Source organism: Mauremys mutica, chromosome 2, assembly GCF_020497125.1.
Source record: "Mauremys mutica isolate MM-2020 ecotype Southern chromosome 2, ASM2049712v1, whole genome shotgun sequence".
Classification (NCBI taxonomy): Eukaryota; Metazoa; Chordata; order Testudines; family Geoemydidae; genus Mauremys; species Mauremys mutica.
The window spans coordinates 51,136,022-51,163,046 of NC_059073.1; the positions used below are offsets into that span (position 1 = coordinate 51,136,022).

The following is a 27,025-nucleotide window of genomic DNA, read 5'->3' on the forward strand; positions in this document are numbered from 1 at the left end:
ATTTTTACATTCCAGGTACAACAGTTACTATTAAAAGTCAAAATTTAGCAACAGTTACCACCACCACAGTATCTGAAATACTGTGGATACTCACTGTTCTAAATATTGGGAAATACTGAAATTTCATAGGCCAAAATTTTCAAACATTGAAGGCTAAAGTTAGGCTCTTAAATCCACATTTAGTAGAGCTGGTAAAAATAAGTGGTGGAATAAAATTTTGAAAATTTCATCAGCATTTTCCCCTCCCCTGCCCCATTTCCTCAGCCAAAATTTCAGCAAAACATTGATCAACTATACAGCTGATCATGAAATGAGGAGGGGGATGGGAAATGAAATTTTTACAAAAAAAAAAATCTCCCTCCTCTCCTCTTTTTTCTCAAATTTAATTTTTTTATGAAAATTTTTCAAAGAAAACTTGAAGTTTGGAGAAAAAATTACCAGCTTTTGTATTTAGGCATCTAAATGAAAGTGGCCTGATCTTCAGAAGTGCTGAGCACCTGTTTTTCCAATTGATTTCTGACTGGGAATGTTTTGTGGTAGATTTGTAATGAGCAACGCCTCGCTTGTTTGATGTGTAATTGCTTGGATGCTCCACGCAGACTGGTCCAAAGTTTGGAAGATCCACTCTGGCCAGTCCTAGGATTCCCATGATTTGGCCAGACAAACAACAAAGTGATCTTTGCCCCAATGCCCTCCAACCCCTCCCACAAAGCCATGCTCCCTAAAGTCATGTTTGTATTCCCCTGTCAGGAGTCCTCAAGTCTCTACGGAAGGAGCCAAGTCACAGAGTCAGATGTCTCTCCTCCCTTGTGCAGAGTACTGCTGTTCTCTGCACTACCATGCTGTTGAGTGTACACCAAGTAATTCTTATATAGCACTTATTATTTTTGAAGTACTGTACAAACTTTATCTAATTAATCTCATAAGATTTACTAACTCACCCAGAGTCTATAAACTCAAGAGTAGTTGAAGATCAAATTTTTCAAAAGAGGCTTTTAATTTTGGGTCCATCTTTAGGTTTTCAGAACCGCTGAGAATCTGTTGCTCCCAGTGACTTCATTTGGAGCCATGCTTGTTGAGCTCCGAGAGCAAACAGACAAAAACTGGGGACACCAGAAGTAAAGGCCTCCTTAGAAAACATGGTCTTAATGGCTTGCTTGAAGGAACTGCATGGGAGGCTGTGTGGTCTTGCGGATAAAACAGAAGTCTCAGAGATCTTGGTTCTAGATCCTGCCTCAGGCATGGACTTGGCCTTTGGTAAGCTGCTTAATCTCTAAGGCCTTAAAGTTTCCCTATCTGTAAAATGGGTATAATAATACTTGGTGTTGTGAGGCATAATTAATGTTTTTTAAGCTCTTAGGCCCCAAACCAGCAAAGTACATAAGCATATGTTTACCTTTAAGCATGTGAAAAGTCCAATTCAAGTCAATGGAAATAGCTTCATGCTTACAGTTAAACACATGCTTATGTGTGTCACTGGATTGTGGCCTTATGACTTGTCTACATGGGGAAATAGCCCAGAATAGCTAGCACAGAATAGCTCCTGTGTGGACAATCTTATTCCACACAAAGAGTGTCTGAGTGTGGAGTAGCTTAATACATTTTGGAAGTGAAGCTAAATTGCACCCAGGGGCTCTCAGTGCAGAATAAGAGTGTCCAGTTGGGGAGTTAGTACAGAATAGCTATTAATCTTTAAATTCATACCCTAGCTTATTTAACAATAGCTTCCCTGCATAGACAAGCCCTTAGATATCCTTGTAGGAAAGCTATCACAGAAGTCCAAAGTAGTAGTATTAAGACCAGAAATAGAATATAGGAATTCATACCTCACTTCTCAGTCCAATAGACCATTCTGTGTGCACATGTACGCATGTTAGTATTCTGGAGCTTACAATGTCACCATCGGACCATTCACGATTTTAGATTCACAAAAGCTAGATTGAATAACTTTTAAAATGTTATATTTTGCATATACAAAGAGGAAACAGATACTTTCAGTCGGAATGACTTTTATTGTGAATTAAAAAACAACAAACAAGAAAGGACAAAAAGTAAAATCCCCACAGCTAAATAAACCACACTACTCCCTATAGTTTTGCAAAAAAACAAAACAAACAAAAAACAAACAAACAAACAAGAACTGTGAAACATTTTGGGGTAGAGCCCCATTCTCAATGGCTTGTGACTTCTCTTTTAAGGGATGTATCTCATCTTACCACCGCTCTTGCACTGCAGCTTGTTGAAGAGAACTTGGTCTGGCCAATGCGATGTCACAACGCAACAGGACCAGGGAGCCCTCCTATTTCCTGATGTCCTCTGACATGAGGCAAGCCACGTAGTCTTCTTTGCTTGTGAACTCTTTCTTCTAGCATGTGCCAATTTGGCAGAGGTGCTTTCTTGATTTGTTAGAGCATTTTCTTCAGGAAGTTCAGCACTGATACTGCATTCTCATCTCCTGGGGCATTTGTTCTGCATGACCAGTGCTCGGCAGCCTCGATCTTAATTCTGGTTTCCTTATCCCAAAACCAAAACGATGTCTAAAGTGCTTCTTGCAGAAAGTTACCAAAATAACAAGTAGTGGGAAGCTTTTTAGACTGGCTAGAAATTCAGAGATATTTTCTCCTTCCATTTGGTTTCTGAGATGGAACTTATTTTTTTTTCAGCTAGAAATTTGGTTTTGGTACATAATGTTTTTAAGCACCTCTATTAATTCTTTATACTCCATCTCACCTGGTTCCTGTGGAAAACATAAGCCTTTAAACACTGCAAATGTCACTTTCCCCACCAGTGGTAGAAAAATTGTTTGTTTGTTTTTCTTACCACTGTCCTCTATAGCATTTCCAATAAAATACTGATCAGGACTTTGTACATATATTTCAAATTGTTCCTCTTTTGCATTATAGTGAAAATCTTCCATATTTCCATAAAAATTGATTTTTACCTTTTCTATTTTCCTTTTTTACCCAGGAAAATTCTCACTTTCTCTGAGCTATTTGTTGTTTGAGCTCCCATTTTCCTAACTAAAATACTTGTTTTATTTTTCCCATACACAAAGAGGAAACAGATACTTTCAGTCTGAATTACTTTTATTGTAGAATAATCAAAAGCAAGGAACAAGCAAGAGCAAAAGTAAAGACTCCACGAGAGAGCACACTGTGCGTTTCTCCTCTGTGACATTCTGCACTAAATGGAACACTCATAATGGCTGCCTGTCTCTGTAAGCAGCATAGGCGTTAGAGAGATTTAAAGGTGCAGTACACAGAAAACAAAGGCATAACTGTCACATTGCTACATACACCACAAAAATAACCACCCAACTCTTCTGCAAATAGTAAAATGCACATATCCTCAGTAAGGATGATCAAAAAAACAAATCTGCAGTTTCTATGTCAGGTTTATTTTGAGATATAACGATCCCAAAGGAAAAGTTAAAAAATAAAAACAAAAAAGATTAAAACAAATTCTCAAACAATAAAATCCTCTAAATTTTCCACTTATAATATCTCATGTACTTCTTGTCTTATCCTTTGCCAAGGTGTCCAAATATATTCTCCTTTGGCATAGGATCACACATGAAAAATGTCAGGCATATTGTTTATGTTTTGAAAAGTTAGGGAGCCAAAATCTGTCTTACAATGGAATGCTAGTCACAGCCTTAACTACAGAGAGACTATGGCCTCTATATAATACAATGCAATGCCTTACCTCAGCTGCATACTTCTTTCCATCCACTGCATGCTCAGAGCCAATGTCATCGCTGGCCCCCCAATGAAAGTGAATTTGGCGCAGCCTATAGCTTCCACTGAGTGGTCCCCCTCTCAGCACTATAAATCAGATAATAAGAGATTTTTAGCCAAGGGGACATGCATTATAATAAAAGCTTCTGACCGACACTTTCATGCATACAGCACCATTTCAGGATCCAGGCTCTCATATAGATTCTCAAAGCATATGTATTAATAGGATGCCACTACTGCACAACAACAAGAGAAAGAAGAGACTATGCCCTTCAAAATTTAAGTTATATAAGTAAATTAGCTAATAACTGCTACTCGGGGATGAACTGAGATCACCCAATGTGTCTTACTATAGGCAGGAAGCAGGACTTTTTTTTTTTTTAATTCTTCTAAGAAATTGAATTATTATTATGCTACCTATTTGGCAGCTACATTCTTATCAACACATTTCAAAGTGACACTGACAACCAAATTAGGCCTAAAGATTAGGTGCCATAAAAAGGTAGATTCTTTAATAAAATTGGAAGAAAATAGGTCAGTTGATTTAAAATGTATTTCAACATTCCTTGGCACTGTTTGAAACCCAGATGAAACCGTCCTGTACCAAAGATGAAAACCAAGCAGTGAAAATGACTATAAACAAAGTGAAGCTAATAATGCATCTGTTTTGTCCAAGTTCAAAATTAGTGACATGTAAAATGTAAATAAATGGCACATTAACAACACGTGTAAGGCATGTGTGTGTGTGTGTGTGTGCGCGCGCGCGTTTATTATTTGTCTAAATATTTCTCTCTTTAAAAAAAACAAACCAACTAGAGATGGATCCAAACCAAAATCCAAGATCAGAACTTTAGATCCGATCTCATCTGCAGTCTCTGTAATGCCCTGACACTGAAGCTCCTGCCTCTTAGAAAAGCTACATCTTGATTTCAGCTCTCCCTTCCCCCCCTCCCCACACACCATAAAAAAGGACTGTTGTGCTCTGGGGCTCTAGCTAGACCCATTACAGAGATATAGAAAAGGGGATCCAGTCATCTAAGGCGCAAGCTGGTAGGGCATACACCAACAACAAAAGTAGGGGGGTGAAAAGGAGGAACAAATGAGCACTCATTTAGCACAAAATGAAGATATCAAGAACAAAAATCCATCAAAGGATGCTAGGAGTCTGGGTAACAAACAAACAAACAAACAAGAGGATCTGAAATTGCACATTTATGAGCATACATTCAACCTAGTTGGTATTGCTGAAACCTGGTGGGAAAATTTGCATTACTGGAATGTTAAAAATCACTGGCTATAACCTATTTAGAAAGGATTGAGTGGACAAAGAAGGAGTGGGAGTGGCACTGTCAAAAATGACATTACTTGTTTCCGAGCAGGGTGACCAGACAGCAAGTATGAAAAATCGGGACGGGGGGGGGGTGGTGGTAAATAGGAGCCTATATAAGAAAAAGACCCCAAAAATCAGGACTGTCCCTATAAAACCGGGACATCTGGTCACCCTATTTCCAAGTCACTGACAACTCAGAAGTAAATGACTTTAAATGCTTATGGATAGATGTTATAACAGATAAAGTACACGATAGGATACTAGTTGGTGTAATCTAAAACACCCACACCAAATCAGAGTGGAGAACAGGATGACTGGCTTCTTAAATAGGAAAAAAATATAGAAGATAATTTCTTAACTAAAGAAGTGTTGCATCCAATACAGTGGAATTTTTAGACCTCATCTTGATATATAAAGAGGAAATGATCAAAAAGTTACTTAGATGCAACTGATCATGATTTGATTACATTAACTGGTATGTTCAAAGAGAATAAAATTACACACACACACACACACACAGCTTTAAAAGAGCCAGTGTCACAAAGTTTAAAACAATCAATGACCTGAAAGAAAACATAAAATCATCACTGATAAATTTGCAGACGACACAAAGATTGAGGAAGGGTAAATAATGAAGAGGACAAATCACTGTTACAGAGCAATCTGGACTGCTTGGTAAGCTGGTTGTAATCAAACAATATGCATTTCAATACAGTGAAATGTAAGGTCATACATCTAGAAACAGGGAATGTAAACCATTCTTACGGAATGGGGGACTCTATCCTGGGAGCAGGAAAAAGTTTTGGAGACTGTGATGAATAATCAGCTGAACATGAGCTCCCAGTGCAGCATGGCTAAAAGGGCTAATCCTTGGACTCATAAACAGGAATGTCAAGTCCAGTCCCCTGCACTTATGGTAGGACTAAGTCCTACCTGACAGGTGTTTGTCTAACCTGCTCATAAAAATCTCCAGTGATGGAGATTGCACAACCACCCTAGGCAATTTATTCCAGTGCTTAACCACCCTGACAGTTAGGAAGTTTTTCCTAATGTCCAACCTAAACCTCCTTTGCTGAAATGTAAGTGCATTGCTTCTTAGCCTATCTTCAGAGGTTAAGAAGAACAACTTTTCTCCCTCACCTTTGTGACAATCTTTTATGTACTTTAAAACTGTTATCATGTCCCTTCTCAGTCTTCTCTTTTCCAGACTAAACAAATCCAATCTTTTCAATCTTTTCTCTTGGATCATGTTTTCTAGAATCATAGAATCATAGAATCTCAGGGTTGGAAGGGACCTCAGGAGGTCATCTAGTCCAACCCCCTGCTCAAAGCAGGACCAAACCCAACTAAATCATCCCAGCCAGGGCTTTGTCAAGCCTGACCTTAAAAACCTCTAAGGAAGGAGATTCCACTACCTCCCTAGGTAACCCATTCCAGTTCTTCACCACCCTACTAGTGAAAAAGTTTTTCCTAATATCCAACCTAAACCTCCCCCTCTGCAACTTGAGACCATTACTCCTTGTTCTGTCATCTTCTACCACTGAGAACAGTCTAGATCCATCCTCTTTGGAACCCCCTTTCAGGTAGTTGAAAGCAGCTATCAAATCCCCCCTCATTCTTCTCTTCTGCAGACTAAACAATCCCAGTTCCCTCAGCCTCTCCTCATAAGTCATGTGCTCCAGCCCCCTAATCATTTTTGTTGCCCTCCGCTGGACTCTCTCCAATTTATCCACATCCTTCTTGTAGTGTGGGGCCCAAAACTGGACACAGTACTCCAAATGAGGCCTCACCAGTGCTGAGTAGAGGGGGATGATCACATCCCTTGATCTGCTGGAAATGCCCCTACTTATACAACCCAAAATGCCATTAGCCTTCTTGGCAACAAGGGCACACTGTTGACTCATATTCAGCTTTTTGTCCACCGTAACCCCTAGGTCCTTTTCTGCAGAACTGCTACCCAGCCATTCGGTCCCTAGTCTGTAGCAGTGCATGAGATTCTTCCGTCCTAAGTGCAGGACTCTGCACTTGTCCTTGTTGAACCTCATCATATTTCTTTTGGCCCAATCCTCTAATTTGTCTAGGTCCCTCTGTATCCTATCCCCACCCTCCAGCGTATCAACCACTCCTCCCAGTTTAGTGTCATCTGCAAACTTGCTAAGGGTGCAGTCCACACCATCCTCCAGATCGTTAATGAAGATATTGAACAAAACCGGCCCCAGCACCGACCCTTTAATAATTTTTCTTGCTCTTTCTCTGGACTTTTTACAATTTGTCCACATCTTTCCTGAAATGTAACTCCCAGAACTGGACACAATACTCCAGTTGAGGCCTAATCAGCAAGGAGTAGAGCTGAGGAATTACTTCCCATGTCTTGCTTACAACACTCCTGCTAATACATCCCAAAATGATGTTCACTTTTTTTGCAACAGTATTACACTGTTGACTCATATTTAGTTTGTGGTTCACTATGATCTCCACATCCCTCTTCACAGTACTCCTTCCTAGGCAGTTATTTCCCATTTTATACGTGTGCAACTGATTGTTCCTTCCTACATGGAGTACTTTGCATTGGTCCTTATTGAATTTCATCCTATTTACTTCAGACCATTTCTCCAGTTTGTCCAGATCATTTTGAATTATAATCCTATTCTCCAAAGCACTTGCAACCCCTCCCAGCTTGGTATCATCCACAAACATTATAAGTGTACTCTCTATGCCATCATCTAAATCATTGATGAAGATATTGAACAGAACTGGACCCAGAATTGATCCCTGCAGTACCCCACTCATTATGCCCTTCCACCATGACTGTGAACCACTGATAATTACACTCTGGGAACAGTTTTCCAACCAGTTGTGCACCCACCTCCATCTAGGTTGTATTTCCCTAGTTTGTTTATGAGGTCATGCGAGACAGTATCAAAAGCCATACTAAAGTCAAGATATACCACATCTACTGCTTCCACCACAAGGTTTGTTACCCTATCAAAGAAAGCTATGCACATCAGAAAAAGGCAGGCTAATAAACAGGGACAAGTTTTTAAAGTGCTTGTACACAAATGCCAGAAGTCTAAATAATAAGATGGGTGAACTAGAGTGCCTTGTGATAAAGGAGGCTATAGATATAATAGGCATCACAGAAACCTGGTGGACTGAGACCAATCAATGGGACACAATCATTCCGGGGTACAAAATATATCGGAAGGACAGAACAGGTCGTGCAGGGGGAGGAGTGGCACTATATGTGAAAGAAAGTGTAGATTCAAATGAAGTAAAAATCTTAAGCGAATCCACATGTTCCATAGAGTCTCTATGGATAGAAATTTCATGCTCTAGTAAAAATATAACAGTAGGGATCTATTATCGACCACCTGACCAGGACAGTAATAGTGATGATGAAATGCTAAGGGAAATTAGAGAGGCTATCAAAATTAAGAACCCAATAATAGTGGGGGATTTCAATTATCCCCATATTGACTGGGAACATTTCACTTCAGGACGAAATGCAGAGATAAAATTTCTCGATACTTTAAATGACTGCTTCATGGAGCAGCTGGTACGGGAACACACAAGGGGAGAGGCAACTCTAGATTTAATCCTGAGTGGAGCACAGGAGGTGGTCCAAGAGGTAACTATAGCAGGACCGCTTGGAAATAGTGACCATAATACAATAGCATTCAACATCCCTGTGGTGGGAAGAACACCTCAACTGCCCAACACTGTGGCATTTAATTTCAAAAGGGGGAACTATACAAAAATGAGGGGGTTAGTTAGACAAAAGTTAAAAGGTACAGTGACTAAAGTGAAATCCCTGCAAGTTGCATGGGCCCTTTTTAAAGACACCATAATAGAGGCCCAACTTCAATGTATACCCCAAATTAAGAAAAACAGTAAAAGAACTAAAAAAGAGCCACCGTGGCTTAACAACCATGTAAAAGAAGCAGTGAGAGATAAAAAGACTTCCTTTAAGAAGTGGAAGTCAAATCCTAGTGAGGCAAATAGAAAGGAGCACAAACACTGCCAATTTAAGTGCAAGAGTGTAATAAGAAAAGCCAAAGAGGAGTTTGAAGAACGGCTAGCCAAAAACTCCAAAGGTAATAACAAAATGTTTTTTAAGTACATCAGAAGCAGGAAGCCTGCTAAACAACCAGTGGGGCCCCTTGATGATCAAAATACAAAAGGAGCGCTTAAAGACGATAAAGTCATTGCGGAGCAACTAAATGGATTCTTTGCTTCAGTCTTCACGGCTGAGGATGTTAGGGAGATTCCCAAACCTGAGCTGGCTTTTGTAGGTGACAAATCTGAGGAACTGTCACAGATTGAAGTATCACTAGAGGAGGTTTTGGAATTAATTGATAAACTCAACATTAACAAGTCACCGGGACCAGATGGCATTCACCCAAGAGTTCTGAAAGAACTCAAATGTGAAGTTGCGGAACTATTCACTAAGGTTTGTAACCTGTCCTTTAAATTGGCTTCGGTACCCAATGACTGGAAGTTAGCTAATGTAACGCCAATATTTAAAAAGGGCTCTAGGGGTGATCCTGGCAATTACAGACCGGTAAGCTAACGACGGTACCGGGCAAATTAGTTGAAACAATAGTAAAGAATAAAATTGTCAGACACATAGAAAAACATAAACTCTTGAGCAATAGTCAACATGGTTTCTGTAAAGGGAAATCATATCTTACTAATCTATTAGAATTCTTTGAAGGGGTCAACAAACATGTGGACAAGGGGGATCCGGTGGACATAGTGTACTTAGATTTCCAGAAAGCCTTTGACAAGGTCCCTCACCAAAGGCTCTTACGTAAATTAAGCTGTCATGGGATAAAAGGGAAGGTCCTTTCATGGATTGAGAACTGGTTAAAGGACAGGGAACAAAGAGTAGGAATTAATGGTAAATTCTCAGAATGGAGAGGGGTAACTAGTGGTGTTCCCCAAGGGTCAGTCCTCGGACCAATCCTATTCAATTTATTCATAAATGATCTGGAGAAACAGTGAGGTGGCAAAGTTTGCAGATGATACTAAACTGCTCAAGATAGTTAAGACCAAAGCAGATTGTGAAGAACTTCAAAAAGATTTCACAAAACTAAGTGATTGGGCAACAAAATGGCAAATGAAAATTTAATGTGGATAAATGTAAAGTAATGCACATTGGAAAAAATAACCCCAACTATACATACAACATGATGGGGGCTAATTTAGCTACAACAAGGTCAGGAAAAAGATCTTGGCGTCATCGTGGATAGTTCTCTGAAGATGTCCAAGCAGTGTGCAGAGGCGGTCAAAAAAGCAAACAGGATGTTAGGAATCATTAAAAAGGGGATAGAGAATAAGACTGAGAATATATTATTGCACTTATATAAATCCATGGTACGCCCACATCTCGAATACTGTGTACAGATGTGGTCTCCTCACCTCAAAAAAGATATTCTAGCACTAGAAAAGGTTCAGAAAAGGGCAACTAAAATGATTAGGGGTTTAGAGAGGGTCCCATACGAGGAAAGATTAAAGAGGCTAGGACTCTTCAGCTTGGAAAAGAGGAGACTAAGGGGGGACATGATAGAGGTATATAAAATCATGAGTGATGTTGAGAAAGTGGATAAGGAAAAGTTATTTATTTATTCCCATAATACAAGAACTAGGGGTCACCAAATGAAATTAATAGGCAGCAGGTTTAAAACAAATAAAAGGAAGTTCTTCTTCACGCAGCGCACAGTCAATTTGTGGAACTCCTTACCTGAGGAGGTTGTGAAGGCTAGGACTATAACAATGTTTAAAAGGGGACTGGATAAATTCATGGTGGCTAAGTCCATAAATGGCTATTAGCCAGGATGGGTAAGAATGGTGTCCCTAGCCTCTGTTCGTCAGAGGATGGAGATGGATGGCAGGAGAGAGATCACTTGATCATTGCCTGTTAGGTTCACTCCCTCTGGGGCACCTGGCATTGGCCACTGTCGGTAGACAGATACTGGGCTAGATGGACCTTTGGTCTGACCCGGTACGGCCTCTCTTATGTTCTTATGTTCTATCAGGTTGGTTTGACACAATTTGTTCTTGACAAATCCATGCTGACTGTTAATAATCACTTTATGATGTTCTAGATGTTTGCAAATTGATTGCTTAATTATTGGCTCCATTATCTTTCCGGTTACAGAAGTTAAGCAGACTGATCTGTAATTCCCCTGGTTGTCCTTATTTCCTATTTTATAGACGGGCACTATATCTGCCCTACTCCAGTCCTCCATGACTTTTCAAAGATAATCGCTAATGGCTCAGATATCTTCTCAGTCAGCTCCTTGAATATTCTAGGATAGATTTCATCAGGCTCTGGTGACCTGAAGACATCTAACTTGTCTACGTAATTTTTAATTTGTTCTTTCCCCCCTCATTGAGCAACAGGCCTACCCTGTCCTTGGTCTTCCTCTTGCTTCTAATGCATTTGTAGAATGTTTTCTTGTTATCCTTTATGTCTCTAGCTAGTTTGATCTCATTTTGTGCCTTGGCCTTTCTAATTTTGTCCCTACTTACTTGTAGTATTTGCTTATATTCATCCTTTGTAATTTGACCTAGTTTCCACTTTTCGTAGGACTCTTCTTTAATTTTCAGATCACTGAAGATCTCCTGGTTAAGCCAGGGTGGTCTCTTGCCATACTTCCTATCTTTCCTATGCAATGGGAAGTTTGCTCTTGTGCCCTTCATAATTTCTCTTTGAAAAACTGCCAACTGTCTTCAACTGTTTTTCCCCTTAGACTTGCTTCTCATGGGATCTTACCTACCAATTCCCTGAGTTTGCTAAAGTCTGCCTTCTGGAAATCCATAGTCTTTATTTTGCTGTTCTCCCTTCTGCCATTCCTTAGAAACATACTCTTATTTCATGATCACTTTCACCCAAGTTGCCTTCCACTTTCAAATTCTCAACCAGTTCCTCCCTATTTGTCAACATCAAATCTAGAACAGCCTCTCCCCTAGTAGCTTTCTCCACCTTCTGAAATAAAAAAAATATATCTCCAATACATTCCAAGAACTTGTTGCATAATCTGTGCCCTGCTGTGTTATTTTCCCAACAGATGTCTGAGTAATTGAAGTCCCCCATCACCACCAAGTCCTGTGTTTTGGATGATTTTTATATCTCTGAACACACACTTGTTTGAGTATGGTTGAACACATACTTGTAAGCTACAAAAACACAGTTTTTAAACCAAATAAGTAGGGCTGTCAAGTGATTAAAAAAATTAATCGTGATTAATTGTGCATTTAATTGCACTGTTAAACCATAATAGAATACCATTTATTTAAATATTTTTGGATGTTTTCTACATTTTCAAACATATTGATTTACAACACAGAATACAAAGTGTACAGTGCTCTCTTTATATTTATTTTTTATTACAAATATTTGCAATGTGAAAATGATAAAAGAAATAGTATTTTTAAAGTCCCCTATTACATGTACTGTAGTGCAATCTCTTTATCATGAAAGTTGAACTTCAAAATGTAGAATTATGTACAAAAATAATTACATTAAAAAACAAAATAATGTAAAACTGTAGAGCCTGCAAAGCCACTCAGTCCTACTTCTTGTTCAGCCAACCACTCAGACTAACAAGTGTGTTTGCACTAGTGGGAGATAATGCTGCCTGCTTCTTGTTTACAATGTCACCTGAAAGTCAGAACAGGCATTTGCATGGCATTGTTGTAGCCGGCATCACAAGATATTTATGTGCCAGGTGCGCTAAAGATTCATATATCCCTTCATGCTTCGGCCACCATTCCAGAGGACATGTGTCCATGCTGATGATGGGTTCTGCTTGATAACGGTCCAAAGCAGATCATTTTTATCATCTGAGTCAGATGCCACCAGCAGACGGTTGATTTTCTTTTTTGGTCATTCGGGTTCTGTAGTTTCTGCATCAGAGTGATGCTCTTTTAAGACTTCTGAAAGCATGCTCTACACCTTGTCCCTCTCAGATTTTGGAAGGCACTTTAGATTCTTGGGTCAAGTGCTGTAGCTATTTTTATAAATTTCACATTTGTAACTTTGTCACTGCAGATTTGACAAAACACAAATGTTCTTAAATGAGCAACATGCGCTGGGGTCATCATCTGAGAGTGCTATAACATTAAATATATGGCAGAATGCGGGTAAAACAGAGCAGGAGACATACAATTCTCCCTCAAGGAGTTCAGTCACAAATTTAATTAACACTTTTTTTTTAAATGAGCATCATCAGCATGGAAGTATGTCCTCTGGAATGGTGGCCGAAGCGTGAAAGGAAATACAAATGTTTAGCATATCTGGCATGTAAATACTTTGCAATGCCTGCTACAAAAGTTCTACAAAAGTATGCCTGTTTTCACTTTCAGGTGACATTTTAAATAAGAAGTGGGCAGCATTATCTTCCATAAATGTAAACAAATTTGTTTGTCTTAGTGATTGGCTGAACAAGAAATAGGACTCAATGGACTTGTAGACTCTAAAGTTTTACATTGTTTGGTTTTGAGTGCAGTAATGTAACAAAAAACATTTGTAAGTTGCACTTTCATGATAAAGAGACTGCACTACAGTACTTGTATGAGGTGAATTGAAAAATACTATTTCTTTTATCATTTTTACAGGGCAAATATTTGTAATATAAATAATACAAAGAGAGCACTGTGCACCTTGTGTTATATGTTGTAATTGAAATCAATATATTTGAAAATGTAGAAAATAAAAATATTTAATAAATTTTACTTGATATTCTATTGTTTAACAGTGTGATTAAAGCTGGGATTAATCATGATTAATTTATTTTAGTTAGTTGCATGAGTTAAGTGTGATTAATCGACAGCCCTACAAATAAGCAAACTGAAAAATATGCTTTGTTCAAGGAAATATTCAATAATTCATCAAAACGTTCCCAATAAAATTATCTGTAACCCTTTTTCATAGCATATCACTGTTCCATTTTCTGTTTACAAACAATTTAATTCAAAATAATGTCTACTGTGCTGGAATCTTCATATGATTACAGCTACTGCATAAGTAATGTGGCACGTACTGCCTTGTGAATATATTGCACAATAGGGTAAAGTGTAACAACGTTACCGGAAGTTTACAAGTTTCAACAATTGGGAAGATATAGTAAATGCAAGGAAATGAAACTGTTGCCTAAAGCAGTTCCTCTTTCCTCTGTAACATAGGAAGACAGGATTCTCCGGCTCAGCTTTCTTTGTAAATCTTATTTTGTCCATGCTCACTTTCCTAACTATCCTAAACTTGGTAATACATACAAACAAACAATCTTTGATCTTACAGTACCTGCTAATGAAACTGAGTTACAAAGAAGGGTTTGAGAATATTTACTCATACATCCTGGCATCCAGCAAAACAGTTCCTTACTAAATTGGGTTTATTTTCTCACTTGCCTTTATAACAAAGGCTTCTCTCACCAACCTTCTCCAAGTAGTGAGGCAGTATCTGAAATTAACAGATCAACCACAAGAGGCTTCTCTCGCTTCTGAAGGGCTACACTTTTATTGTTTGAAAAAGACCTTTCTGTAGATGCAAGCTTGCCTCTCTGCTATGCAAAGGAAGCATTCTGAAAACCCATATGAAGTCAGTAAATATAACAGAATGTTTTTTGGACACGACAATCTCCGAGCCTCCATAGTTGTTTGCAAAAGGAGAATCAATAGGTGTTTTAAAAAATAAAATAAAAAAGAAAATGGCACAATGACATTTCTTAGAAAGAAAAAGGATCCTTTGACATTTAATTTCTTTGTTCTTCATTGATCAGCTCTTGACATGAGTTCAGAGCTAGAACATAAATCATGCAATACCTGCATTTAAATGCAGATTAGAGACTTGAGTGGACCTTATTCACTTGACTGGACCTGCAATAAGACACAAAGGCTCCATCTATGCTGTGGAGAGCAGTGTTTGAAAAATGTGTTATAAAACAATTCAAACTGGGGGTTGGACATTGTATGGATGAGACCATACCATGAGGGAAAAAATTAACAGAATGTGATCCTAGGCATTTTCTGAGAACTGTGATTTTGAATTTCTTTAAGAAATCATCTCAAAATTGCAGCATACGGAAAAGCAGGAAAAAATATTGCTTTTGGACTCAGAGAACTAGAGTATTACTGTTCATATGACATGATATAATCTCCAGTGCAACATACCCAGACTGTACTCCATTCATGAGACATGGAATGAAATAAAATACAATTAAATGTAAACAGAAACAAACCTGATTTATTTTCTGTGTCATCAAATTCTACACTTGTGGAGTGTCCATTGTTGAGGATGACTTTAGCAGAAGTTGGATCATAGTTAGGGCTAATAGGAGGTAGAGCGGGGTCATATTTGGCTTCTTCAGTTTTGATGTCAATGGGGGACTGACGGTCTCCATTAGCAACAGGGAAAACCTCTTTCCAGTGAGAAGGCCCTAAAATGCATTGAAAGGAAGTGAGGAAGAAGGCGAGAGAAGGTGTTTTTAATTAATTAATTACACTGTGTTTGCTATTTTCATAGAAAAAAAAGGAATTGACTAATGAGAAAATCAATCACAAGAACTCACCTGGGTTATCTTAATTAATTGTATCTATTTATTTTAAATTAAAAACAGAAAGATTCACCAAAGAATGGAATTCAATATATCATACAGCTGTCTCTGCTGGGTCATCAGACAGCTCTTTGGTCTCATCACAGAACCTTCTCCAGTCTAATTGATCAAACACAAATTAGAACTTTAGTTTGGTACTTTTTGCCTCTTCCCAAATACTTCTAGCCAAAAGGAATGCAGCAGGCACCTGTACATTCAGTAAGTTCAGAGATACTTAACTCTTCATCTGAGCAACACCAATATCTAACAAGTTTTCCTTCCAGTCCAGTGTCCTGCCTCCGGTGTACTGGGAGCCTCAACTAAATTCTCAGGCCATCAAAGACCTTGCTTTAATCCAACACAGCATCTCATCTAGACCTCACTCCATTATCTTTCCCCAAGGCCCCCCCTTTAAGGGGTTCCTTCATGATATCCTGGGAGGCAGAAGCTCTGACAGTGTGGCCCCAATGGATCTACACTGTAATAAAATAGGGGGATGCCAAGAGAGGCATAGAGCTTCTGCACAGAATTTTCATGTGGGGGTTGTGACATTGCACTCCATATAATTTTATAAAAATATGCTACAGAGTATGAATATAATGTAACTGGAATATGCTTCATGCAAAGGGTCTCTTGTAAGGTATCATTACAAAGCTTATAATCTACTGAGTGTGGTCATCCTAGTTGTATGAATGTATCATTCTTGTACCTGAAACTGGAAATATGAAATATAACTCTGAAGTCCTACTGTAATTATGCGAAGTGTGGGCATTAATGGTGGTTTGGAATCTTGATGGCTCCCATTGACCAGGACAATTGACTGCAGATGGCTCGGTTTACTTGCAAACCTTCCTGTGAGTCAGGCCAGGAAGAATGAAGGCTTGAGGTCTCACAGAACATGTGACCATGTCACCTGGCACTGGAATCCATCTTAAACCTGGTGCTTTTCCATTTAGAAGGAGGGCTGGGGACCCAGAGAGATAAAAGATTCCCACTTTGTGCCAAATCTATAAAAGAGGGTGGAACAGAACAAATGGGAAATCCCATAGCTACCACCTGAGCTAACAAGAACTGTACCATGGGAAAGGATTGGGCCCAGACTAGGAAGGAGTCAAGTCTGTGAAAGAAGCTTATTGGAACATCTCAGAGGGTGATATTTTATCTGTATTCAGTTTCCTACTGTATTAGGCTTAGACTTGCATGTTTTATTTTATCTTGATTGGTAACTTACTTTGTTCTGTCTGTTATTACTTGAAACCACTTAAATCCTACTTTTTATACTTAATAACGTCACTTTTCTTTATTATTAAACCCAGAGTAAGTGATTGATAGGCGGGGGAGCAAACAGCTGCGCATATCTCTCTATCAGTATTAGAGAGGGCAGACCCCCTGTGAGTTTACCCTGCATAAGCTCTAGACAGAGTAAAACAGATTTATTTGAGATTTGGATCCCATTGGGAGCTGGGTGCTACAGACAGGAGCACTTCTTAAGCCATTTTCAGTTAAGTCTGCAGCTTTGGGGGCGTGGTTCATACCCTGGGTCTGTATTGCAGCCAAGTAGCATGTCTGGCTCAACAAGACAGGGTTCTGGGGTCCTCAGCTGGCAGGGGAAACGGGCTCAGAGGTAGTCTCAGCACATCAGGTGGCAGTCCCAAGGGGGTCTCTGTGACCCAACCCATCACAGGGATGCTGGGGTTTGTGCATGGACAAGTGAAGTACTTCCATTCTCATCCTGCAGGACCCTTCTCCAGCATTTGTTACCACTGATCAAATTCTCCTGTCCCACTAGCCGCAGAGGTGGATGGAGGTTCCTTGAAATGGCTCAACTCATACTTCTGTGTTCAGGGGCATTCTGGACAACTGTATCTCCATCTTTAGAGCCCACACCAGAGGAGTTCCATAAGGATCAGTCCTTTCCCCTTTCTCCCCCCGGCCTCCATTTTATTCAGTAAGGAGCCAATTGATGAGATGGCAGGGCTATATAGGTTGAGGTGTCAACAGTATACAGATGACACCTCGCTCTATATCTCCTTTATAACAAATGTAAACAGCACCATCTCTCAGCAGGATCAGTGTTTAGCCAAAATCCGCATATGGAAGGAGTGCAAATGGCTAAAAATGAATCCAGGCAAGACTAAGGTGATGCTACTAAGAGGAGGAAATAATTTTGAGGAACTTGTTTCCTCTATAACCTCATCTTCCTCCCATTATTAAGGGCATCTGCTTTCAAAATTGTTAAGTCTGTCTGTTGCTTGGGGTCCTTTAGGTCTCCTCAGTGCTACCATAAACCCAAACAGAGATTGAGGGGTGGCCAGGGGGTTGGGGGGAGCCTGCACAAACAAAGGATAAGGACCAAAAGTTTATATCCCATCCTGTCACTCTCAAAATTAGGGCACAATAATCCAGTCATTTATAACCTTTTGATTATTACAATTTGTTATATATAGGCTTAACAGAATTTGATGTTATGTAATTTTGATGGATACTATCAATGTTTATTTATAAGCTTTTTTCCATTTTTATTTATTTAAATTTTCACAGTTGCATAAAACTGTGGGGTGAGGAAGGGGTTAACATCACATGTAAAAATATACAAAGTAAACATCCTTAAATCAAATAAATTCTCAATCAGCATTTTTCTTATTGTGCCTATCTGTAAATTTCAATTATTATGGATAAAAATATTTTTTCATCAGTTTGTGTGTGTGACATTTACTGACAGTCAGTGATAAAAATATAATTCTTCCCAAACTAGTTACAATCAGGAATAAAGCCACACACACTGAACCAGCTCCACCTGGTATAAAATGCAGGAGCCCATCTATTTAATAACACAGGTTACGATACGCTCTCTGCACTGATTGCCTATTGAATACAGAGTTCAATACGAGATCTCTGTCCCAATAATCAACGTTCTCTTCGAGACTGGCCCTAGCTACTAGAAACACCCTCCTTCCTTCATCCTTCTCTTGCATCCGACGAAGTGGGTATTCACCCACGAAAGCTCATGCTGCAAAATGTCTGTTAGTCTATAAGGTGCCACAGGATTCTTTCCTCCTTCCTTCAGTCATCAAGACCTGCCATGGCAGCAACATTCCATTAAGACAATAAAAATGGTTTATTAGTAGGGGCAGATTCATGTGTGCAGGAGACAGTATGTTCCCAGGAGCTGGAGCTGGACCACGGAGTGCATTCCTGCATATAATAAGACTAACCATGGATCACACATCATTCATAACTAAATATCAAGCTCATCATTCTGAATGGTCTTTCCTTTAGTAACATCTTCATGCATCCCTATAAAAAAAAACCAAACTATTTCTCTTATAGAATAGAAACAAATGCTGCTTTGAATGATTCTTCTAGCTCTTGTTGATCTGGTGGACTCAGGTATGGGCATCTGACTTTTGATGTATTTAAACAAGTTCGACTGATTTGTCTCAATAACCTTGGCCATCTGGTCTACATATTCCCTGGCTTTCCATATGTATAATAATAGTAACAGCAATAATTTGTGCTTTCTTTGTAAGACTGAATGAATTTCCATTTTATTTTGTTCATACAAGGTTAGAAAATAATGCCAGGCAAAATAAAGAATTTTGGTATAAATCTGTGATAAATCAGGAAACAATAGTACAAGAGAGATACTGAACTGAGTGTAGGATTATCATTTTAAAGGAGCAAAATTTATTGGTGACGAGTTAGCTATGTAGGGCCAGATTCTGATATTTGTTTTTTTGAGTATCCCCACTAGTACTTAATATGAGTAAGAGTATCAGAATCTGGCTATATAGATTTCAGGGTATAAATTAAAAGCAGGAACAATATCAGAAGCAATGGTAAATCAGATGCTGAGTAATGTCTCACTGTGCAAGTAGTCCCATTGAAATCAATGGGATTACTCAAGGAGTAAGGAAGTATGAGAACCTAGCCCATGGTAACTTGTGTTGGCACTACTATTACCCTCTGATAAAAGTGCAATTGACTTGTCTTCTCAGTACTAGAAATGTACCAGTATCACAGTGTTAACCCACTATTACACTGCTAAATGCATGCTAGGGATGCTATTAAATACTGTTGAAATGTAAGCTTCATTCACAATGGGCTTGCTTGTCTCCATCATTCAAACTAGCTGTGCCTTTTCCTCATCCATTTTGGCTCCATCTTCCCCCTAGCACATTCAGTGCTTTACAACTAACAGCCTAAATCTGCGAGGTGTTGAGTACCTTTCACACTCATTGATTTCAAATGGAGTGCTTGGCACTCAGCACCTCACAGGCCCTAAAATAGCATCAATGTGTCATGTCAGGGCTAGTCTACACTGGCAACACTAAAGCACTGCCATGGCAGCACTTTAACATGCCTTGTGAGGTCGTGGCTGGGGCACTGTTTACATTGGTGCTTTACAATGCTGCAGCTTGCTGCGCTTAGGGAGGTGTTTTTTCACACTCCTGAGCAAGAAAGTTGCAGCGCTGTTAATTGCCAGGGTAGACAAGCCCTCAGTGTGTCCAAGAAAGCTTACCTGAGTTTTAGGAAAGCAGTTCTCTTAGAAAGCTCTTTCTCCTCTAATCACTTTCATAAAGAGAGTACAGCTCTCCTAAACAACAGAGGGAAAATGCACAGAATAGGTCTCAAAGAAGAGCAATAATTTACGTCAGATAAGAGGCTGACTGCATGCAGCATAGCGGTAGAAGCTTTCGATCTGGGATTTGTCCAAGTGTAATTTTTAGTCACTAAAATGGAATCTCAAAATCTATTAACTAAATAGCAGAATTTACAATACACATCTCACTAGCTTGAAATGGCAGATCAATAAGTCATCATAGCTTTTTACTTCAAACTCAACTATTTTAAAGTCATAAATTGACAGCCAAAAAAACCTAATGTTACCAATCTAATGTTAACAATTTGTAACCACCACTAAATAATTTGTAATCGAATGCCTAAAACACAACAAAACCAGATTAATAATTTATTTTGAAATTCTTACTGACAACTACTTCATCCTTAAGTGGGAAAGAATTTTCTTGTGAATTATTGTAACAAAGACAATTTTATCTTCTCTGGACTTGTGACAGATAAAGACAGTGAAGGGAGGTCATGTTACCTCTGTATTTGGCACTGTGCAAGCACTACTGGAAAACTGTGTCCAGTTCTGGTGTCCACCATTCAAGAACGATGTTGATAAATTAGAGAGGATTCAAAGAAGAGCCATGAAAATGTTTGAGAGATTGGAAAACCATGTCCTGTAGTGACAAGAGCTCAACCTATTTAGTTTAACAAAGAAAGGTTAAGGGGTGACTATTTCACAATCTGTAGGTACATTATGGGGAACAGAAATTTGATAACTGACTCTTTAATCTAGCAGACAAATATAAAACAAAATCCAATGGCTGAAAGTTGAAGATAGACAAATTCAGATTGGAAATAAGACATACATTTTTGGAACAACTCACCAGAGATTGTGGTGGACTCTCCATCACTGGAAATCAAGATTGCATGCTTTTCTAAAAGATAGGCTGTAGTTCAAAAAATAATTATTTCAGGTAAATCCTATGGCCTGGACTTTGCACAAGGCCCGAATAGATGTCACAGTGGTCCCTTTGGGCGTTAGAATATATGAAAAGGCCTGATTCTGCAAGTCTGGTTGGAAACTGTTTTGGTACATAAAATACATGGACCAGTACAAGGCATTAGCTAGTTGTGCACCCAAAAGTTTACTTTGGTTTAAAAAAGAAATTGCAGAAATATGTAACAGATGTGCATCTACTTTTCTACTTTTCATAAGTCAAGAGGGTCTTATTCACTTGTTTGCTTTAGCTGCTTTGCATCACTCTAGTGACACAAAGCAACCATAAACTTTGGCTCTTCAGTGACTCTGGCCAGAAGGTCAAAATGTTTTAGTCTTTAACTTTTCTTATTTATACAATTTTGTAAAACATACGATTTTAACAATCAATATATTTAGACTGATGCTATTCCCACTCTGGAACCTCTGCTACATAACTGGTTATTACAGTTCACATACCAAGCACAGATATTGTGTCTGATTGGCCTACAACTGAATCATTCTAATTGGTGGAATATATACATTATGGCCAAATTCAGTGCTGACCTACATTCTGTGAAACTCTATTTAAAATTAATGGGATTTAATGGATTGTTAATCACTGCAGAATTTGATCCGTGACCTATATGCCTCAATTGTGCCAGGAAGATATTGCTTGCTTCCCCCATTCTAATGTTGAATGCACTTCCTTAAAGGAAAGTTGATATACACTTTCACAATATGCCCAAATGGCTTGCCTAAGAAACTCAAAGTAATCTGTAACTGATATACTAATTTATTTCCTTAAATTTCTGGATATACTGAGAGAACTTTGCTCCAAAACCTGTTTTTTGGACTCATGCCTTTTCTTTCTGGTGAAGGTTATCAGGAAAATACTGTATCCTTTGCTAGTGGAAATCGTCTATACTTAAGGAACGGCCAAATGTTGAGTGCTCTAAAGGAAAAATATGTAACAGTGGCTCAAGAAACTATCACTTGACACTGGCCAGATATTGCATAGTATCTAATTTTTCCATTTTTGGTTAAGATTATGGATAAGGTTGTAATGAGACAATTCTCAGAGTACAGGAGGAGGACTCAGATCTCCTTGCCTCTTGTCAATCTGACTTCAGACCTTGTTACTGTAATGGGACTGCATTACTAGCATTGATCACTGATCTCTTACCGATGTAAAAAAATATGAGATGATATCCTGTCTCTATTGAAGTAAGTGTCAAACTCCCATTGACTTCACTAGGGCCAGGAATTCATCACAGGTGTCCATGATGATGTTACTGGATCTATCAGATACCTTCAAAACCATGCAGACCTGAGTGCAAGTAGATGGGTCTGCCTTGCAGTTATTTCATTCTTTTCTGAGGCTTGGTCTTGGTTTACACAAGTAACTTATGTTGGTATAACTATGTCGCTCAGGGGTGTGGAAAATCTGCACCCCAAGTGACACAGTTATGCCAACCTAATCCCCAGTGTAGACAGTGCTATATCGACGGGTGGGCTTCTCCCATCCACATAGCTATTGCCTCTTGGGGAGGTGGATTAACTACAGCAATGGGAGAAGCTCTCATGCTGGCATAGCTAGCATCTTCTCTAAGTGCTACAGCAGTGCAGCTGCACTGGTACAGCGCTGTAAGTGTAGATAAGCCCTGCCAGAGAGATCCCAGAAAGTATTTTGTTAAGAATCCCAAGGACTGTTAAATGATTATATAGCAACAGTGACCAGGATGTTTTCCCTCCATCTGAAGATTGCATTCCTTTATCTTGCATGCAAAGCTCACTTTACGTCACCCATGTGTTTGTCACTTCAAGATTAGGCTATTGCAATCCACTCCACATAGGGCTACACCCTGTATCAACGTGGAAACTGAAGCTCGTGAAGAGGGCAGCCACGCCTATATTAAGAGATGCAGCTTTTCATGATGAGCACATGATACCAGTGCTTCAAAATCTCCTCTGGCTGCCTGCTGATTTTCAGGTGGTATTAAAAGTAGTGGCTTTCACCTATAAAACCCTAAATATCTTGGGACCTGACTATCAGAGATACTATAAGCATTTGGGGGGCAGGATTCAGGTGAGGGTGTAGATTTATATTTGTAGACATGAATTAGTGTTTTGCAGGAGCTGAGTTGAGGATATTCAGTTTGTGGATTGGCTTCTTTTATACAGAGTAAGGTTGTTGGTTTGTTGTTGGATTAGATCTTTGATTATTTGTAAAGAGCAACTATAGCATGTATTTATCCCACACAAAAAACTTAAATTGAAGTTAAGGTCACTAGCACATCACAGTGCTCTAAGAAAATAGTTTCACAAGAATGCTAGCGCTAATAAAATAAAAGTTAGAAAGGCAGGAAATGCAGAGTTCAGCGTGTACTTCTCAAACAAGACAGACACTGAAATTAACCTACCTATGGGGGCAGAGGTATGCCCCGAGAAACTCACTCTTATTACTTTATCCATAACAGTTTAATTTTTATCAGTGACCACAAAAAGACTTTAATCCTAAAGCAGCTGCAACAGCTTTATAACTTTCTTTACAGTCATACACAGTACACATACAAACATTTTTCAAATTCCTTATTAAAGAAATAGCATGGTAAAGGTAAGCATTCCCCATTTGTCATTAAGGAGCCAATCCTGTCCATTGCTGAGAGCACCCATCTCTTCATAGGAGGTGCTAAGCACCTTACAGGACTGAGCCCTATTCCACATGGCAGCCAGTTCTCCAAGTGCCACTACTGTGCCTCCCTATATTAATATCAGACGCCTACATCATGTGAAATAGGAGCACTTACAAGAACAAAGCAAAGATTAGTGTGGTGACAAAGTAACACTCTTAGTATTGGTGACATAAACGTATTGGACAATCTGCACTGACCATTTCATCCAGTTGGAACCAGTGAATATAGTGTATATCTGTAGCTATATAGCATACCAGTGCATCTCTACATCTATCTATCTATTTATACACAGGGACATACACATACAAATGCAGTGTAATGCTTGAAAAAATTCACTTGCTCTCTTACCAGTGATAAGCAGAAAGCTTTCCCTAGCAGGTGGCACCTAAACCATCAATTTGTGCAATCAAACTTTAATTTAAAGAGAAAAAAAAAGCTTTCATCTTTATGGTCACAAAGATAACATTCAAAATGTGAACTGAATGTAAAGCATTGCAGTTTTACCTTCCTGAATCTGCAGGGAAACAGCTTTAGTATCTTTGCTCTCTTCAGATAGTAGCTTTGCCAAGCAGCAGCACACTGCTATTTGAAGAGCAGCAAAGACACTAAAAAGTTGTCTCCCTGCAGAATCAGGAAGACACAACTGCATTGGAAGAATGAAATTAAAACTAGTCAGTTTCTAGAACATACTTGGAATCATGTAGAGCAGTGAAACTGTCAAGAATCACATCAATTTCATACTTCTGCTGCTGGGCAAAGCTCTGAGCAAGAGCAGAGACAGACAATAGAGAATCAAAAAGATGAGGAACTAAACAGAAATGTTGCTAGGGAGGAGTAGAGAGCAGATACCACTTCCACCGAGGCTAAATGGATTGACTACTGAAGATCTGCCTGTCTAGCAACTGCTGGGGGCTCTCAAGGGGGAGAAGAGAAAGAATATTGGTGGGGTTAAGGGGTGTGTGGAGTTCCAAGTTTATCGGTCACCAAGCAGAGCCTGATATGAGAGATTGGGGCCTCCACAGGGTCCAGGGACAGAAAACTGATAGACATCCAATACCCTCCCCTTTCCCAGAAACTGGGAGGGTGGAGAAGAAGGATATCTTATCTGGACCTTGTAGGTTGGGCCCAGAATCCTTGTTTTTCAGGTTTCGTGCTCCATCAAGGAGGTGTTGTCATATATTATTCAGTCTGGGGGAGGGGAAAGGGACAGGATAGAGTATAAAGTATAACAATAGAGAAAAAAATCTAATCATTTCAGCATTGCCACATTTCAACATCACCCAACCATTCTGAAAAGTATATTGCCACAAGTACAGTGAAAACAGAGAGAAGTAGAGAAAGAAGGCAGAGACTTGCATAGCTATTCCTCCTGACTCCCAATCTATAAAAGACAGTCACCATATAGCTACACGTTTACATTTCTCATTTGGTTACCTGTGTAGCAATGAAACAATTTCAGGTGTTTTAAGTTTTATTTATTTTATTAGGGCTGCCTTTCTTCATGAACTCACTGAAAACAAAATCTTGAATTCTCCTTTCACTCACACTTGTGTCAATCAGGAGCAACTCCACTGAAGTCATTTGCCATTATAGATGAGAAAAAAAATCATCCCCCAACACTAAGAACAAATAAATCAATCCTGAGAGTTCAAAACAGAATGAGAAGATTGAAGGAAATCTGAAAATGTTTGAAAAAAAATCACTTGCCAACTCACCAGTGGGGAGCAGAAATAGGTCAAATTCTGCTCTTACTTACAAAGGTGTAAATCCTGAGTAACTCTGACTTCAGTGGAAGTATTTGGGATTTACATCTGTGTAACAGAGCAGAATTTAGCTGAAGTCAGTAAGAAATTCCTTAATACAATAGCTACAATTAACTCAACCATTTAAAAATACAGCTGATGTTGACTGTCCATATGCAAATTAAATAAGCATCATTCTAACACAGGGGTAGGCAACCTATGGTATGTGTGCCAAAGACAGCACGCAAACTGATTTTCAGTGGCACTCACACTGCCCGGGTCCTGGCCACCAGTCCGGGGGGCTCTGCATTTTAATTTAATTTTAAATGAAGCTTCTTAAATATTTTTAAAACGTTATATATTTTACATACAACAATAGTTTAGTTATATATTATAGACTTATAGAAAGAGACCTTCTAAAAACATTAAAATGTATTACTGGCACGCGAAACCTTAAATTAGAGTGAATAAATGAAGACTCGGCACACCACTTCTGAAAGGTTGCTGACCCCTGTTCTAACAGGAACATGCTTGAATACTTTTGTAGGAACAATTATATTACTTAGCCATTAACCAATACAACGTTCTCATGAATCACAGCATACAGTAAAACACAGCTCTCCAACTTTCAATGTTCTGTAATTTATCTACAGATGCAGCTCAGCCTGCTGCATATTCCTTTGAGTTATACTCCATCCAGCTAAACTCTCTTACAAACACAGTAGCTGCCAAAGTCATTTTTAAAGTTTTAAGTCCTCTAAGAGCACAAGTACATTTTCACTGTCCCTGTATCTACTTTTAACAACCAGCAGCCACTCACAATCTGGCAGTGCATCATCTGGATAACTCTTCTCATATGAAAGAATCAGTTAATGTCACTGAATCGGTGTACAAGGTAGTTTTTTCTTTTTATAATATAGGGCCATATTCTGCTATGCCTCCTCCACAAGTAGTCCCATTGATTTTAGTGGAGATATTCAGAGAGTAAGGCATCACTTAACTCCAGTAAAGATGGCAGATTCTGGCTTTTAGAATTTTGGTGCTCTGATACCACGCTCGTTACAAATATGATTGATGGACTGGTAGATAGATATATGTAGAAGAAAAAAGCAGGCTGTGGGGAGCTAACATTTCTTTTACAAACACTCTCTTAGCAGCGCTAAACAGGAGAAAACAAAATACTGCAAAAATAAAAGGCGGGGGAATCAAATTCCTATAGAATAGTTATTAAATTGTTTACCATTTAGCTGATAAATATATACTTCCTAGTGCAAACACATTGCCATTAGCATGAAGAATTATTCTAATTAAAGCTGGTTGGTCTATTTCCACGAACAGCTATTACAGAGCTTGATAATAGGACAATATTTCTTA

At 38.9% G+C, this 27,025-nt stretch overlaps 1 protein-coding gene across 2 annotated transcripts in view; it reads right to left on the reverse strand.

Annotated features, from left to right (window-relative positions):
• LOC123365321 (carbonic anhydrase 13-like) overlaps positions 1–27,025 on the reverse strand; it is a 37,902-nt gene that overhangs the window by 10,212 nt on the left and 665 nt on the right. For both annotated transcript variants that reach the window (XM_045008064.1, XM_045008063.1), the window contains exons 2-3: positions 15,312–15,509; positions 3,706–3,824 (exon numbers count right to left, since the gene is read on the reverse strand). In XM_045008064.1, the coding sequence (XP_044863999.1) occupies positions 3,706–3,824; positions 15,312–15,509 (317 nt within the window). The remainder of the gene's footprint in view (positions 1–3,705; positions 3,825–15,311; positions 15,510–27,025) is intronic.